The sequence below is a fragment of the Ictalurus punctatus genome, chromosome 23, assembly GCF_001660625.3.
Source record: "Ictalurus punctatus breed USDA103 chromosome 23, Coco_2.0, whole genome shotgun sequence".
Lineage (NCBI taxonomy): Eukaryota > Metazoa > Chordata > Actinopteri > Siluriformes > Ictaluridae > Ictalurus > Ictalurus punctatus.
Window position 1 is genome coordinate 18005983 of NC_030438.2, and position 16671 is coordinate 18022653.

Genomic DNA, 16671 nt, shown 5'->3' on the forward strand with positions numbered 1-16671 from the left:
GTATTACAGTTGGAACTACTGTCAGAGCTGCTGTTATAGAAAGCTAGACACCTCATGACCAATCAGAATCGAGAATCCGAAAGCCCTGTGGTATAATCATTCAATTAAAACATCTAATTAGGGGTTCTAATTGCAGCTGAGCTTCAGGCAAGAATTTGCATTAAAATGCATTGCATTCTAAGTCAGATCACATTGTCCACACTGAAATGATCAACTCAGGAGAATTCACAGTTGCAGACACAGTTAATCTATTTCAAAGGTTGTCATGACACATTTCCATTCCTTTCTGTTATATCCTCACACGTTCTCAAACAGAGCTGTGCGCTTCTTGTTTTTGCTGGCAGACAACAGGAAGTATGCAAAACCACAGGTTCTTTTGCTTTTGTCGAGCAAGCAGGCAACTAGTTTCAACTTGCAAGCGTGCTGTCAAGTATGCGCAAACCCCGACTCCATGCTTATAAATCATCATGTTCTTTCTGAAAGCCTCATATGAAGCCTTAGATGAACTTATGAGTTAATTACCGGTCTAATGCTTTCGGCTATTTCTCACGGAACAACGAGACTCAGGTTACTAGCGTTTTGAAACGTTATTGACCAAGTCAGTAGGGGTGGGTTGGTGTAGAGAAAGGAAGAGGAAGAAAGTCAGAAAAAGCAGCCTGAGTGCGAAACTCAGAACTTGCTAACACATCAGTGCTCAGCTATCTAATTCGATTCTTTTTCGGAAGGAAAACTTGGCAGGTGTGAATTTAATATGAAGCGTCTATTTTCGTTTGGCGGCAAAGGACGAAGCCAATGAGGGCTACCCACGAGATACAGTCTAGAGGACATTATTTCAACATTTCAGGGTCTGGAAGACGGTAAGAGGCCTTCAGGGGCTTTCATTTCGTTTTACTCTTTCATTTACTCGCGCTAAGATGAAGTTATCATGATTCTATTATGTACTACCTCTCATGAAAATTAAATAAATAAACAACCATCCTGAATTTGCCTTTGTATACTCTCTTTTTGTAGCGTTAAGAATTACGAAAGGGTTGTGCAATGGTCACGTTTTTTTGTGTTTTTTTTTTTTTTCCTGCTGTCAGCTTAGCACATTTGAGTATGATCTAGAGCAGTGCTTCATGAAGTAAACAAATTAGATCTGTTTTTATGAAGCAACTTGGCGATTTTCTGAAAAATATTTATATTTCGCAAATAACACAAATCTCAGCCTTGTATTATAATTGAACTGTCAAGTATTTCAAAATAAGAACTCCCTAAACTCTCATAACTTAAGCTTAGGGTTCCCATATCCTCTGGATGACTGAAGGACATAGCAGTGGATTCTGACATGGACTGTGCAGAGGTCAAAGGTCAAATCCCAGCGGAGGAACAGCTGGAGCCACTGGTTATCCTCGAGGAAGGGGACGAGCTGGACGATTTCACACATATCTCTGCGAGAGGGAAAGGCGTACTAAGAGTGAAGAAGGAAAACATGGAAGACATGATTAAGGGAAGTTCGGAGGGAAGTACAGATTCTGAAAACGATGTGGAAGTGGAAAGTCAGCAAAAGGAAGGGCTGGAATACATAAACCAAAAGATCGAGGGAGTGACAGAAACCGAGGAGAACCCAGAAGTGAAAATAGTCCAAACCAGACCTGGATTAGTGATGGGGAAGGCAGAAGAAGAGATGGAGGGATTGAAGACAAAAGCAGTGCCTAAAGAAGAGTCACTTGCTGATAGCCAGCCTTCTGCCAAACTACGACCCAGGGACCGACTCAGTCCTGAAGATGCTCAGCAAAAGGTACTGCTCAACAAAAACAGCTTATTAATGCATTCTGATTTGTGTTTAAAGAAGCGGTGGGAAATTTCTAGAGCTCACTGCTCCATGTACAAACGATTAATATTACAAACTAATATTAATCCTAGTAATAAGCCTTGTGAGTTGCTTTGATCCAGTTAGGGGTGGGGCCTATTTCAGGGCCTGAAAAATATAAGCAGTAGCTTGAAATGAAGAAGCTAGCTAGATCCACCACATAAGAAATGTACAAGTAAAAGACAAACCACACCTTTAAGCTAACAACAATCATTTCCAGGTCTTCAATCTTGTGTTCCATTTACATTGTCCCCAGGTCCACAGATTATCCCCAGATTCTCCTGACGCTCTCTACGAGCTACTTTGCGCTTTGCAAGAGGGCCGTCGGCTCAACGACCAGCGCTGCTCCTTCACACTGCAGCCACGCCGGAGGTGCCACTCGGAGCCTGGAACCCCACGCCACAACCATAAAGGTGAGGAACTTAAAGACCTAGATTACCTTCTCACAATTCCAGTTTGATCGCTATTAGTGCTTTATTAAGTACAATATTAGTACTTAATAGTACTAAGTTCTTTATAGATGTATTTGGTAAATGGCTGCACCATGTATCATTCAATATTTTAGTGCTATAGAATGGTGATGTTTATTGTTACAACATTCCTAAAAATGTACTATGTTACTATTATACTAGGATTATTATTATTACTAACTGTGACTTACTACATAGTGGGCCTTTTCTGTAGTTTTTACTAAAATGCTACTACATTTCTCCATTGAAAATACTTACACTAAAAGTGTTATTATAGGTTACTTTCTAGAGGACTAACACTATCTTCTTGTGTTAGTATTTTTAAACAGTTTTTCTATATTATACTGTAATGTGGACATACTGTATAGTGTACTTTTGTGTTAGTTTTAACCATAGTATAATTATTATTGTTTACAACTATTATGGCTCACTGTGAAGATCAATTTACTGTACTAATACTACACTTACTCTTTTGTGTAAATCTGTACTAAACTGTTACTATAACTTACTTAGGCCATAGGCGCTGTGCTGGTGGTTATTTTATAACAAGTAAAAGAGTGGTCTTCTATTGTACTGCTAATATTTACTATAGTGTTACTCGAACATTCTCTGTAATTGCACTTTAAAGTATTTTAGCAGGCATATTTACACTAATATTAATATTTTAGAGTTTTATTATGACATACTATACTGTGAAGTTTTACTCTGTTGTTACTATAACATTCTGCTGTGTTAGTATTTCCTGTAGTAATATTTACTATTGGTATTATCGCTGTAGCATTACTACACTTACTATAATGTTCACTACAGTGTTGCGATAACTTATTTTATCATTTACATTTTACTATAATGTTATTATTTATTAAAGGTATTATCACTAACTGTACAGTCTTTTACTATACAGCTAATATTTACTATAGTGTTACTCTAACATACTCTATAGTTGTACTTCAAAGTATTTTAGAGGGCATATTTACTCTTAGAGGGCATATTTACTCTAATATTAATACTTTATAACTTTATTATGACTAATGATAATGATAATAATGAGTCTTTATCGGTCACATATACAGTAGAGCACAGTGAAATTGTCAGCCTGTCAGGAAGCTGGTGTCAGAGTGCAGGGTCAGCCATGATACGGTGCCCCTGGAGCAGAGAGGGTTAAGGGCCTTGCTCAAGGGCCCAACAGTGGCAGCTTGTCAGTGCTGGAGCTTGAACCTCCGACCTTCCGATCAGTAACCCAGAGCCTTAACCACTAAACCACTACCACTGCCCCAGCCAAATTATAGTGTGGACTTTTACTGTGTTGTTACTATAACATTCTGCTGTGTTAGTATTTCCTGTAGTATTATTAGGGGTTAATACCGAAGGTGTGTAGGCACCTATTGTATTCATTAGCTTTTCTTCTTCTTCTTCTCCTTCTTCTTTCCCAATGGGAATCTATGGCAGAAATTTGAACTCAGTGCCATGTATAGTGTTTTAGAAATATATGATTTATTTGTAAAAAAAAAACATAACTTTTGAAAGCTTTGTCCAAAATTGTCACTACATGTGTGGTGCACTGTGATAAATGACAAGCATAAATTCTAAAGGTTCTGGGTTTGATTCCAGTGTGGTGAAAGTTCTTAACAATTTGTGTAATGTTGTGTATTTCAGTTCCTTTCTTTTGTGGCTCAGCATTGCACTAACCTTTCAACCACTGGCCAGGCAAATAAATGTCTCTGTTCTGTTAATTTCCTGTTTAATAATATTCTCTGCTGTGCTTCTGAACCTAACTTTTACTCATTCATGTACAATCTATCTCTACGGGCTCCGCATTGCGCTTGCTGTGCGTTTGTTTTTTGGCCTCGTTAAACGCTGCTTGCAGCTTTATTAGGGGCCAAACCCCGAAGGGGCTGTAGCCCCTATTGTATCTGTTAGTTCTTAGGGGCCAAGCACCTAAAACATGATAGTTTTCTTGTTCTTATGCTGCCTCTTCTTCCCCACTAGGAGTCTATGGCAGCCCTATGAACTGTAAGTAGAAAAATGATTAAATTTGGCACAATCATAGATATGACCATGAATAGTATCTGGACCAGTAATGGGTTCTCTATGACCAACTCTATAGCGCCACCACTAGTTCAAAAATTCACTTTTCAAATGGTTATAATTGTTGAACACTTTTTCCTAGAGAAATTTAGTTCATCAGATTACTCTCCTCACGGTGATCACAAATCATATCTTACATTTAAGACTCCACCCATTACAGCAGTCACCATTTTGAAATGTACAGTATTCAGTTTTTTTGCTACTCCTTGTTCAGATTTTTTCCAATTCTTACCAAAATTGGCTCAGATGATCAGGGGACAGAGGCGCACAAATATATATATATATATATATATATATATATATATATATATATATATATATATATATATATATATATATATTTATTTGAGATATAGTAATATATTACTATACAGAATTTTGATATTCATATCTTTTCAAAAGTTATGATGTCACAAATTGAACAATGTTGATCCACAATTGGATCAGAGGCTGTATCTCGGCCAGACTTTGGCCAATCGTAACGAAACTTGGTACACTTCATCAGCAGCATGGTCCGAGGGCCCATGCCGAACTTGAGAACAGCACCTCCTACAGGTCATGAGATTTGAAAAATTATTATTTCTGCTTATAACTTTTGAATACCTTGACAGAAAATTATGATCTTGGTGTCTACTGATTCATTGGGTCATGATGAATCTTTTGAATTTTCGAATTTTGCCAGGATAGGACAAACCACCTGTCCACCATTTTGAAATGTGTCATATATTGTAATATCTTTTAAAATATTTGACATATCGGCAGAAAATCTTGTAGGGATCATTCATAGCATGTGCTCTAGGTAAAAACTTTTGAAAACATTGTCCAAAATTAGATTTTTCACAATATCATTACATAGGTGGTGATAAACGACAAGCATTAATCATAAAGGTCCTGGGTTCAAACCCCGTGTGGTGCTAGTTCTTTAAATGTTTGTGTAACGTTTTGTCTTTCAGTTCCTTCCTTTTGTGGATCAGCATTGCAGTAACCTTTCAACCTCTTGGCATGCGAATAAATGCCTCTGTTTTGTCCATTTCCTGTTCAATCTTATTCTCAGCTGTGCTTCTGAACCTATCTTTTTTTCATTCATGTACATTCTATTCTATTCTATAAGTATGACCACTTTAAACTCTGCTTGCAGCTTTAAATTACTATTGTTATCATCACTATAGCATAGCTACACTTACTATATAGTGTTAATGTTTACTACAGTGTTACAGTAACTTTAAATTGACATTTTACGACAATATTATTACTGTACAGTCTTGTACTTTAGTACTAATATTTACTATAATGTTACTCTGGCTTACTGTATAGTGCTACTACTTGCTACAATTTTACTATAACTTATTAGAAAGAGAATTTTTACTCAAGTATTACCAATTTTATAGAGCTTCACTATAGCATACTGTATCTTGTGTTACTATAGTAGAATTATATACTATTGTTTTTGTGTCTCACTGTAAAATTCAATCGACATTGAATGTGTATACAATTTAGTATTATTACATTTACTACAGATTTTATATTTACTACAATATTACTTCACCTCATAATTAGAATCACATTTTACTTGCTACTACATAATATAGGTTCTATCACTGACTATACAGTGGACTTTTTCAGAAAAAGAATTTTCAATAGAGTAGTCTTCCATTCTAGCAGTAAAATTTACTCTAGTCTTACTACTACATACTGTGTCACTCTAACTTGTAACAGTACTAGAGGCTATTTACTCTACTGTTGTTGTTCTTATTAACTAGTTTACTTCAGTATAGTGTGGATTATAGTGTGGACTCGTACTGTATTGTTACTACAGTCTTCTCCTGTGTTACTATTTACTAAAATGTTACTATAGTTTATTCAATTCGATTCAATTCGATGTGTATAGCGCTTTTTACAATAGACATTGTCTCAAAGCAGCTTTACAGAAATATCAACAAGGTATATAGATATTAAAGGTGGGAATTTATCACAACTGAGCGAGCCGGTGGCGAGGAAAAACTCCCTAAGTTGTTTAAGAGGAAGAAACCTTGAGAGGAACCAGACTCAGAAGGGAACCCGTCCTCATCTGGGGAACAACAGATAGTGTGAAAAAGTTCATTATGGTTTTATATGAAGTCTGTTTGGCCTTAGGAGCAGCCGTAGTCCCAGCAATCGGGAATTGGAGTAGATGAGAGCTCCATCCAGAGGCGGGGCATCCGAAACGGATCAGGCAGGTCCGGAGAGCAGAGAGGATCAGGATCTCTAGTATCTCTATATAATCGTGTGTGGCTCGACAGAAGGAGAGAGGGAGAGAAAAGATTTTTAGGACTGTGCTTAGCGTAACAGAAAGTCTAATCAGGGTAGGCTTGAGTAAACAAATACGTTTTAAGCCTAGACTTAAACACCGAGACTGTGTCTGAGTCCCGAACACTAATTGGAAGACTGTTCCATAACTGTGGGGCTCGTTATTGTGGCTTATTACTATGACTCATTGTAAAGAGTAGTATTACTACTCAAATTCAAATTCTTTAGAGTATTATTAGAATACATTACTGTTAGTTATAGTGTTCCTCTTTATTATACTGTTAATACATTTTATAGTGTGTCCTTTTCTATAGTGTTACTCTTTACTAAAATGTTACTGTATTATACTACATAGTGCTACCCTTTGCTATTGTCGTCCAACTATACGTTCTTCTGCTTTTTCGCCATTCAGATGTGTTTTTATCATTTTCTCGCCGCTAGCATTTCTTCATTATGGTTGATGTTTCACTCTTTGTTATTGACAGTTTATTTTTAGTGTTAACTTAGTGAAAACAGGACTTTTCCTATAGGGTCACGATCACTTCCTGTAAAGGGGACTTTACTGTAGCTTACCACAGAATGGACTTTTTATAAACGTAATCTCTTACTCTGATCCTCTTTTCCAAACAGTGGTCTTCTCATCCATGACGTCGCTGCAGAAGGAGGAGTTCTTCGACCTGGTGGCTACCTCCCAGGCTCGAAGGCTGGATGACCAGCGTGCTGCTTTTCAGGGCCCTTCCCCAGAAACCCCGGCGCGTTTGCCTCAGGAGCCTCGGCGTCCCTCCAGCGCCCCTGAGACTTTCTCTCAGCCCAGACCCAAATCGAGGAGAAGCAGCTGGAAGGTCATGGAGTTTGGGCAGTCCGTTCCCAAGCCAGCAGCAAAGGAGGAACTCTACAACATGATCCTAAGCTCACAAGTGCGTCTTCATCTTAGACACCGATCAGTTCCATTCATCATTTTGTTTTTCAGCTTCTCAGTGTGCATGTGTCGGTATAATTTTTTTAAATACTTGCATAATTGAAGTTTTGCAATGGGATGTGATACTGTGACAGACTTTTAGTCTTCTTCCGTATTCGTTTATTAAACATTTGTTAGCTTCTCATATAGATGAAATTGCATGCAGCGTGGCTTCAGAAAACTGATTATTCCTCTATCTTTCTTTCTTTGCCTGAGAATCTTTGACTGGCCAAGTGCAAGTGTATAAATTGGTTGCTTCTTTCTTCCTTTCTTTCTTTTTTCTTTCTTCCTTCTTTGTTCTTTCTTTCTTCCTTCCTTCTTTTCTTTATTTCTTTTTTCTTTCTTCCTTCTTTCCTTTTTTATTTCTTTTTTCTTTCTTTCTTCTTTTTCTCATTCCTTTCTTCCTTCCTCCTTTTCTTTTTCTTTTTTCTTTCTTTTGTTCCTTCTTTTCTTTCTGTCTTTCTTTCTTCCTTCCTTCTTTTCTTTCTTTCTTTTTTCTTTCTTCCTTCCTTCCTTCCTTTCTTTCTTCTTTTCTTCCTTTCTTCCTTCCTTCCTCATTTTCTTTTTCTTTTTTCTTTCTTTTTTCCCTTCTTTTCTTTGTTTCTTTCTTTTTCTTTCTTTCTTCTTTTCTTTCTTTCTTTCTTTCTTTCTTTCTTTCTTTCTTTCTTTCTTTCTTTCTTTCTTTCTTCCTTTCTTTCTTTCTTTCTTTCTTCCTTCCTTCTTTTCTTTCTTTCTTTCTTCCTTCCTTTCTTTCTTTCTTCCTTTTCTCCTTCCTTCCTTTCTTTCTTTCTTTCTTTCTTTCTTCTTTTCTTTCTTTCTTCCTTTTCTCCTTCCTTCCTTCCTTTCTTTCTTTCTTTCTTTCTTTCTTTCTTTCTTTTTTCCTTTTTTCTTTCTTTCTTTCTTTCCTTCCATCCTTCCTTCCTTCCGTAAGAATCTTGACAATGCTTCAAACAAACACGACTGACAAATCGCAGCAGCTTCCACACTGAAATTTAGAAATGCCGTGGTATAACTAATGCATCTCATTTTCTCGTATTGTTAGCATGATCAAAAGTACAGTGAACTTCAGCTTTCTATCAGTAAACCAGAAACAATCACATCATCATATAATGCTAGATTACATGTGAGGGTAGGAAGAGTGGAAAGTTCGCTTACAGAGTGTCAATAAATTGACTTTTCTCATATAATTTAGTGCAAAAACGATGCAAAGTGTCTGTTTTTAAATGCCATTAAGATGTGTTATAACATCCAGTGAAATTTCTACGACAGTTTAATGTATATAAGCGCTCACAAAACACTTTGTTCCACGCTGACAGGCACAGGGCCGTTTGGAGGAGCAGCGAAGCAAAGCACCAGGCCCTATGGATGATGAAGATTTCTTCTCCCTGCTGTTGAAGGTCCAGGGAGGCCGTCTAGACGAGCAGAGAACAGAGCTTCCCGTAGCACTTCGGTATTAAGAGACGCTGGCTAACACGTCTGAATATTGAAAAAGGGTGTTATTTCGGGTTTTGCCTGAAATATGTCTTTTAGTTACTTTTTTAACTTGCTTTTTGTTTAAAATGATGTAATTTATGATTGTCAAGTATGTTTTAGAAATTGTTGGTGTTCCCAAGGATTTTAATATTTGAGCGATGTACCTTGAGTGTTAACTGTAGAACGTTTTTTTATAAGAAGCGCTAGGGTCAACACTTGAGCTGAGCGAAACGTTGCACATGGTTGCAACAGGCGTTTAATATTTGCTGATGTTTTTCACTGTTGGTGTTTGCTTTAGGGAGGCGTGAAAAAGAGCTTAGAGGAACAGAGGGCGCAGACTTTTAGAAGTGTGAATGGTGCAAAGCAGTGAAAGACCAAGAGCTGAAGCACAATGGGGTACATTATATAAGAAGTAAGGCAAGACACTGTAAGTGAATGGGGTCATTATAATTATCATTATTATTTTTTCTTATTAATAACAACAACAATAATAATAATAGATCTAACAATTAAATATTTGACAGTTGATTGCTGATAGGGTGCACGGTGGCTTGGTGTTTAGCACGTTCACCTCACACCTCCAGGGTCGGGGGTTCGATTCCCACCGTGGCCCTGTGTGTGCGGAGTTTGCATGTTCTCCCCGTGCTGCGGGGGTTTCCTCCGTGTACTCCGGTTTCCTCCGCCAGTCCAAAGACGTGCATGGTAGGCTGATTGGCGAGTCTAAAGTGTCCGTAGTGTACAAGTGGGTGTGTGAGTGTGTATGTGATTGTGCCCTGCGATGGATTGGCACCCTGTCCAGGGTGTACCCCGCCTCGTGCCCGATGCTCCCTGGAATAGACTCCAGGTTTCCCCGTGACCCTGAAAAGGATAAAGTGGTATAGAAGATGGAAGGATGGATGGATGATTGCTGATATTCTTACAGATATTGAAACTTTTTCAAAAATCCATTTGTCTAATTATTCATGCATAAATCTGCATACAAAATCTAGCATCTTTTGATGTTGTTAAAATTAATATAAAATAAAAGTAAAAAAAATTCATGGAGTTTATTTCACTATGGAGACACTCTCAAGCGAAAGACTTTTACAGAAAAGTTTGTTGAATTTTTTTTATTATTAATATTATTATTGTTAACCGAGAAAACACACTGTTATAAGATGATTTTACGCCATTTTCAGTATAAAAACAACATTTTGGGATACTCTTCTGCAATAAGGCTTAAATTAGGAATAGGAACGAACGAGGGTAAGTCACCTAGAAACTGATTGTGAGGGAAAAAAATCAAAAATTAAAAAAAAAAAAAGAAAAAGAAAAAAAAAGAAAGGAAAATACAGTGTGGTGTTAATGTTAACTTGTTGCAACTTGAGTTTGATTGATGTGTATATCATCATGACCCAAAATTGACATGATTTCAAGGATATATGACGTGCTGTGATTGTGTTACGTAGGCGGAGCTTCATCAAAGTCGCTTAGTTGCTAACAAAATCAGTGATATGAACACTTTTCTGTTGAGTTGTGATTTTCTTTTTTTTTTCTTTTTTTATTCCTGCAGTTTAAGAGATGTTACACAAACATTATTGACCAGAATGATCTTTTCTACCTAGTGTCTTGCCTTAAACTGATGCCTAACAGACTTAGCCAGTTGTAGAACGTTATATTGCAGCAGTCTATTTTTGAGACATTCGAGTCAAGTATGATGAGCGGCTCAAAATCTCTATAAAGCTAATAATGAAGCTCAGCAACAGGACCGACCGATTCCTCTTCGCTAGACGTAAAACTATTCTTTGTTACTGATCGTAATAAATCTAATCGTCATACTGATACCAGATAGGACTGGTATGACTTGTGACTGGTGGTTATGGTTACAGTGTGTGAGAAATGTGAGACTTTTTTTTTTGTTTGTTTTTTAAATCAGCACAAAAGTCACACCAGCCAGCATTCTTCTAAAGTGTGAAAGCAGTCTTAGTTTTGTTCAAGAGTCACGAAGCTAACGAAACCGACAAGCCACCAGTTTAGCATGGTGCACACTGCATGTCTGAAGCATTGCACAATTTCTTTCTGGATTCGTTCAGTGTCTCAAATAGACTTGTTCCTCTCGTGTTATCTTTTTTTTTTAATGATAAAAAAAGACGTTATTAGTTATTAGCTGTGTCATAGTTCCATCTCAAAGCGGAGTCACTTTCTTCCTCAGGCTTTGTGGTTAGCACGTTCGCCTCACACCTCCAGGGTCAGGGGTTCGAGTCCCACCGTGGCCCTGTGTGTGCGGAGTGTGCATGTTCTCCCCGTGCTGCGGGGGTTTCCTCCGGGTACTCCGGTTTCCTCTCCCAGTCCAAACACATGCATGGTAGGCTGATTGGCGTGTCCAAAGTGTCCGTAGTGTATGAATGGGTGTGTGAGTGTGTGTGTGATTGTGCCCTGCGATGGGTTGGCACCCTGTCCAGGGTGTACCCCGCCTCGTGCCCCATGCTCCCTGGGATAGCCTCCAGGTTTCCCCGTGACCCTGAAGGAAGGATAAGCGGCATAGAAGATGGATGGATGGATGGATATATTCAGTGATTTTATGAAAGTATTTTATGAAATATTTTATGTTACCGAGGCACTGAGTGTGTGAGGACTTAGACATGCATTTTTGCACAATGTTAAAACGGTAGCTAGAAGTTTCCTTTACTTACGTATAATCGAATACATTCGAATTAGCTCGTAATTCCGTCGTTTTTCGAACTGAGCTACAAAGAGGGCGAAAAAAAAAAACATGGACGCCAGCTAACTCTCAGGAACGATGTATAGTCTCCTCCTCAGAACAGCGAACTATACAGCCAATGTTATAGATTTAACAAGCGAATATATTGATTAATCTAAAACAAATACTTGTATAAACAGTATAAGTCATTTAAAGGTGAGACGGGTTACACTGTTGAAGGGGAAGGAGGAGTTTTCGAGTTACGCTGTTTTAGCTGAACGTATCATTACCTACGTTAACCTTGTAGCTCTAGAACAAAACTAAAGAAGCAAACTCGTCGTGGATTATTGGCTAAAGTTATCGAGAATAGTGGAAAATTATATCGTTTGTATTTTCGGGGTAAACTATGACATTAAAACACAAGATTCTTGTATTCAAGCTGAAAAATTACTGAGAAGAGTTTGATAAACCTCTGATAAAAGTCGTTTTTGAGTAGCAAAATTCATGATTTGTATGATTATCAGTTTTTTAAGGGTATTTAAGCGGTTTAATAACGTGAAAGCATTGCGAATTAAACTAGAATGTAGACTACATACTCAGAATAGGAGGTCTTGCACTACTTCACGGTGTTGCCAAGTTTAATGAACTAAAGTGATTAGCTTTATACATTAATATTAATTACTAATCCCGTTCTGCATCTGTCCTTTACAGTGTAGGATACCTGACCCGTTATGGTATTTAATAGAGAAAAAGCCAAACGCCATCATTGTTTTGTTGTGCACAGAAAAGACTGTTCCTTAATTAAAATGATTAATGAAGTCATCTCGACTCTTGGTGGTTATTTGCTCAAGGTGTCAGTCATGTGTTGAATTGTGATGTATTACAGTCCCCTCTATAACTATTGGAACGGCAAGGTCGATTCATTCGTTTTTGCCGTAGACTGAAGACATTTGGGTTCGAGATCGAGAGATGAATCTGAGAAGAGAGTTTAGAATTTCAGCTTTTATTTCCTGGTATTTGTATGCAGATGTGTTAAACCACATTTTGTATCGGTTCACCTCATTTTGAGACGAGCGAAAAAAATCGGAACGCACGACCGACAGGTGTTTCTTCTCACCCAGGTGTGTCCTGTTAGATTGATTGTTTAAACAATAAATAGCTCTGACCCACCGGTGAAGACTGCGTTTGTTGTTAAAAAAAAAGAATAATCCAACATGAAGATCAGAGTTGAGCCACAAAGGTTCTGGAACCAGCAAGATGAACCTCTACCAAAGTGATGGAAAGGCCAAAGTGTGGAGAAAGAAAGAACCTGCTCATGATAGAAAACATACACGCTCATCTGTGAAACATGGTGGCGGTAGCGTCATGGCTTGGGCTTGCATGGTTGCTTCTGGAACAGTCTTACTAATCTTTATTGATGATGGAACTCATGATGACTCATGAAAAGTTACTGTTCCCGCCATATTTGTCCATCCATCTCCTCGCCCCCATAACAGCACATCCAAAAGAGTTTTATTCCTCTTATACCACAGCACAGAAGTTACTTCCTGTTATCACTTACATTATAGCAGCTATAAGCAGTTTGCACTCTTTTAATTTCTCTCTGAAAGTAAATAAAAGAAATACAAATGCAGCTTGTCATGTTACTGAAGACAGAACACTGACACTGGAGACTCGTTCCACAAACAATAATCTCCTTCAGAACAACTTCATCACATGACCATTTAATAACAGCACATTCTTTAAAAAATGCATTAAGCGTCCGGTATACGAGTCCCCGTGTTACTATAGAAACGACAACGTACTAGAACAATACGTTTTTAATATAATCTAATATAATCAGATTCGAGAATTTGCAAATGAATGATCAGATCAGATGCAAATAAACTCATACAACAGGCAGCGATCATTCTCGATACCTGCTTTTTTTGTTTGTTTGTTTATAATCCCTGATTATAACTAGAAAACTTACATAATATGGCATTTAAAGTCTCCGTTCTACTCTATAATTGTAGCTCATACCTGTGTTAGACATAATGTAATGTCATATATGTAACTACCCAGTGTTGGATTAACACCTACAGTGGGGATTTTGCTGTGTACCCAGGAAATAGCAACTTATCTAGTCATTATTAAGCATTTAGCTGATTATATGTCATTATTTAGCTGGCTGTACTGATTACAACACAGTCCCTTAAAAAAAAAAAAAAAAAAAGTCAAGATTTATACCATTTTTGCTATTTGACAGTTCGATATTTAATATAAAGTGAAACGGAAGTACGGAAATATCAAATAACACCCAACACTCACTAGATGGCAACAGACACTAACGGACGAGAGGCATCACTGAGCTCGTTACAGCGAACAACTCAACAGAGAAATGAAAACAAGAGCAAGAAGGATGGCAGAGGGAGATAAATAATAATGAGCATTACAGAAAAATAGATATTTAAAACATCTAATTAAATCCAATATTATGCTTTTTTTTTTTTTTTTTTCCTTGTGAGCCTTATTTATTCATAACAGTTATATAACAAATACAAGCTGTGCTCCTGAATCGTGAACAATAAACGCGTGTTCTGGCCAAACACGACTAATTTAATTCGTATACAATTAAACAATCATTTTGGCAGATTTTAAATAGATAGAAATAAATTGGGCTGATGTAACTCCCAGAAATTCATGGAAGAGATAAAGAAAATAGAGATCTCTCACGTACAAATAATAATAATAATAATAATAATAATAATAATAATAATAATAATAATAAATCAGTGGCAGCCATTTTTCTAACCTAAAGCCCTAATTTCTGGCCTATTTTTAGGTTTCACACAAGGTGCAGTGTAACGATATATGTATTTACTGTCAACTAACAGGCGTGTCACATTTTTAAATGATAAGGGCTTAATTGCTCTAAATTTAAGTTTCTTTCATCATTTTATGTTAAAGTGTCTGTTACTTGAAGCTGATTGGGTGACATTACAGTATTCTAACAATCTATATGAAATCTCTAATGTAGTTGCTGATGAATCTGAAGAACATTGGAAAAACACTCCTACTACTCCTGTAATGTGACAAATTTAGGGGTTTTGCATCAATAGGGCGTGAATACTTACGCAATCACAATTTCCTTTTTTTTTTTTTTTTTTTTTCGATTTTAATTATTTTACACTCTGTATGTATCACCCCTCCCCACACTTCAGTATTATGGGCATTTTGTTTAGATTCAGTACATAAAATCCTGAGTGTGTGTGTGTGTGTGTGTGTGTGTGTGTGTGTGTGTGTGTGTGTGTGTGTGTGTGTGTGTGAATATGGTACTTATGCAGCACACTGATGAAGGTGCTGCATAAACGATGAAGGTTACTGAACATTAAGTCCCTTCTAATCTGTTTCTGTCCGTTTTATCCCCACTCTGTTCCTTAATTTTGCAGCCTCATGTCGTTAAATTGTGTCCTGCTCGGCTGTAATCGACGCCCGACGTGAACGCCTTGTTTAATTTGTACCATGATGTGATTGCAGCCTTTTATCCAACCTTATTGCATTAGAGGCCAAATGCATGATGACATTAAAACCACTCTGTGCGCCACGCCATGCCCGTAACTAGCTATGAGGACACACAGAGGTCCAGATCTCTGCAGTTTTTTGTATTTTATATATACAGGGGGTTTTTTATTTATTTTTTTAATTTTTTTTTTACAGTAATCACCTTCTATACCTTCTATACTATGTGCTACATTAATATGGAGTCAATTTACTGTCCATATGGAGTTATACTTTAATATGGAGACAATGGAGATGAATTCAAAATTGCAAATAGTACACGTTTGGTCTTGTGATACACGAACTTTTCTGAAATGTGACCTTTACTAAAATTTTCTTACGTTTACACCATCACAGCATCCTTCATCTCCCTATCCAGGTGAGTTTATACCTCAGCGCCACTGTACTGAAGGATCCCAACACTACTGCTGACGTAGGAAGCCACTGTTTATTTTACGCTCCACCAAATTGACAGGTTCTAGCCAAAGCATGCCAGATACCATCGACTGTAAGCATGAGCCATTAGCCTGTTTCGGCTTGGTTTATAGGAGGTTGTCCCGAGGGGGGAATCGTCGGATAACATGATTCTGCTTGTTCTATAAAGAGATCTGTAAGTGAACAATTTGTGCATGTATACTAAATCATTTGGAGAGAAAAATGTTAATCACAGAGATGTCAAGCTTTACAGATACAAGAGAAAGCACATTGTATGCACAGTTTATATTTGGAAAAAAATAAACAACTGAAGAATTTAAAGAAGTAAAGAATATAAATCCTAACCTGTACATGTTCTACGTGAAGATTCTTAAGAAAAGGAATTGAGAAATAATAATAAGAAGAAATAAAACACTTGGGTCATGCGGTTATAGGATAGGTAGCTGAATAGCAACAGTTACAATATTCTGTTTTTTAAAACTACGACGCACTGTAAATTTTTATTTTTTTTAATCCATTTAAAGTTACGTTTAATGTTGTGGAATGTCCATAAAACAAGGACGTTTGTGTTCTCACTTATGATATAGCAGATATAAACAGTCATTCCCTCACCTGTGGAAAAACGTAAAGTTACAGCTTTACCTCTGACGGTAACAACGCGCTGACACTGGAGACTCCTTCCGTACATGTTAAATAAACGTCTCGTTATCGGAAAACTTCACATCGACGATTACAAGCAGTTTTTAATCCGTTTATGTTGAGAGTCCCTGTCTGATTTGAATTACAGCCGTAACAACGGTCAGAGCTGCTGTTCTGGAAAATTAATCAACACTTTCTGACCAATCAGATTCAAGAATACGGCAGAGACGTGGAATAATATATTAGATTT

The 16671-nt window shown here is 37.3% G+C and overlaps 1 protein-coding gene across 3 annotated transcripts; it reads left to right on the forward strand.

Moving 5' to 3' along the window:
* The first annotated feature begins 382 nt into the window (after nucleotides 1-382).
* Nucleotides 383-12629, forward strand: LOC108256344 (G-protein-signaling modulator 2). Of its 3 annotated transcripts, none has more exons than XM_017453094.3 (6): nucleotides 383-857; nucleotides 1279-1780; nucleotides 2109-2265; nucleotides 4312-4335; nucleotides 7327-7613; nucleotides 8971-12629. In XM_017453094.3, the coding sequence occupies exons 2-6, from the start codon at nucleotides 1328-1330 to the stop codon at nucleotides 9109-9111; spliced, it is 1062 nt and encodes a 353-aa protein (XP_017308583.1). In that variant the 5' UTR covers nucleotides 383-857; nucleotides 1279-1327; the 3' UTR covers nucleotides 9112-12629. The 3 variants fall into 3 exon arrangements, with proteins under 3 accessions (XP_017308583.1, XP_017308582.1, XP_017308584.1); XM_017453093.3 differs by having other exon boundaries at nucleotides 384-857; nucleotides 1274-1780; XM_017453095.3 differs by lacking the exon at nucleotides 4312-4335 and having other exon boundaries at nucleotides 387-857; nucleotides 1274-1780.
* Nucleotides 12630-16671: the final 4042 nt, after the last annotated feature.

What these genes read in the sequence shown, in the direction of transcription:
- LOC108256344 (XM_017453094.3), top strand. Translation starts at nt 1,328, where the DNA reads ATGGACTGTGCAGAGGTCAAAGGTCAAATCCCAGCGGAGGAACAGCTG. An exon ending in CCCACGCCACAACCATAAAG is followed by an intron (nt 2,266 to 4,311) that starts GTGAGGAACTTA and finishes CTTCCCCACTAG; the next exon opens with GAGTCTATGGCAGCCCTATG. An exon ending in CTATGGCAGCCCTATGAACT is followed by an intron (nt 4,336 to 7,326) that starts GTAAGTAGAAAA and finishes TTTTCCAAACAG; the next exon opens with TGGTCTTCTCATCCATGACG.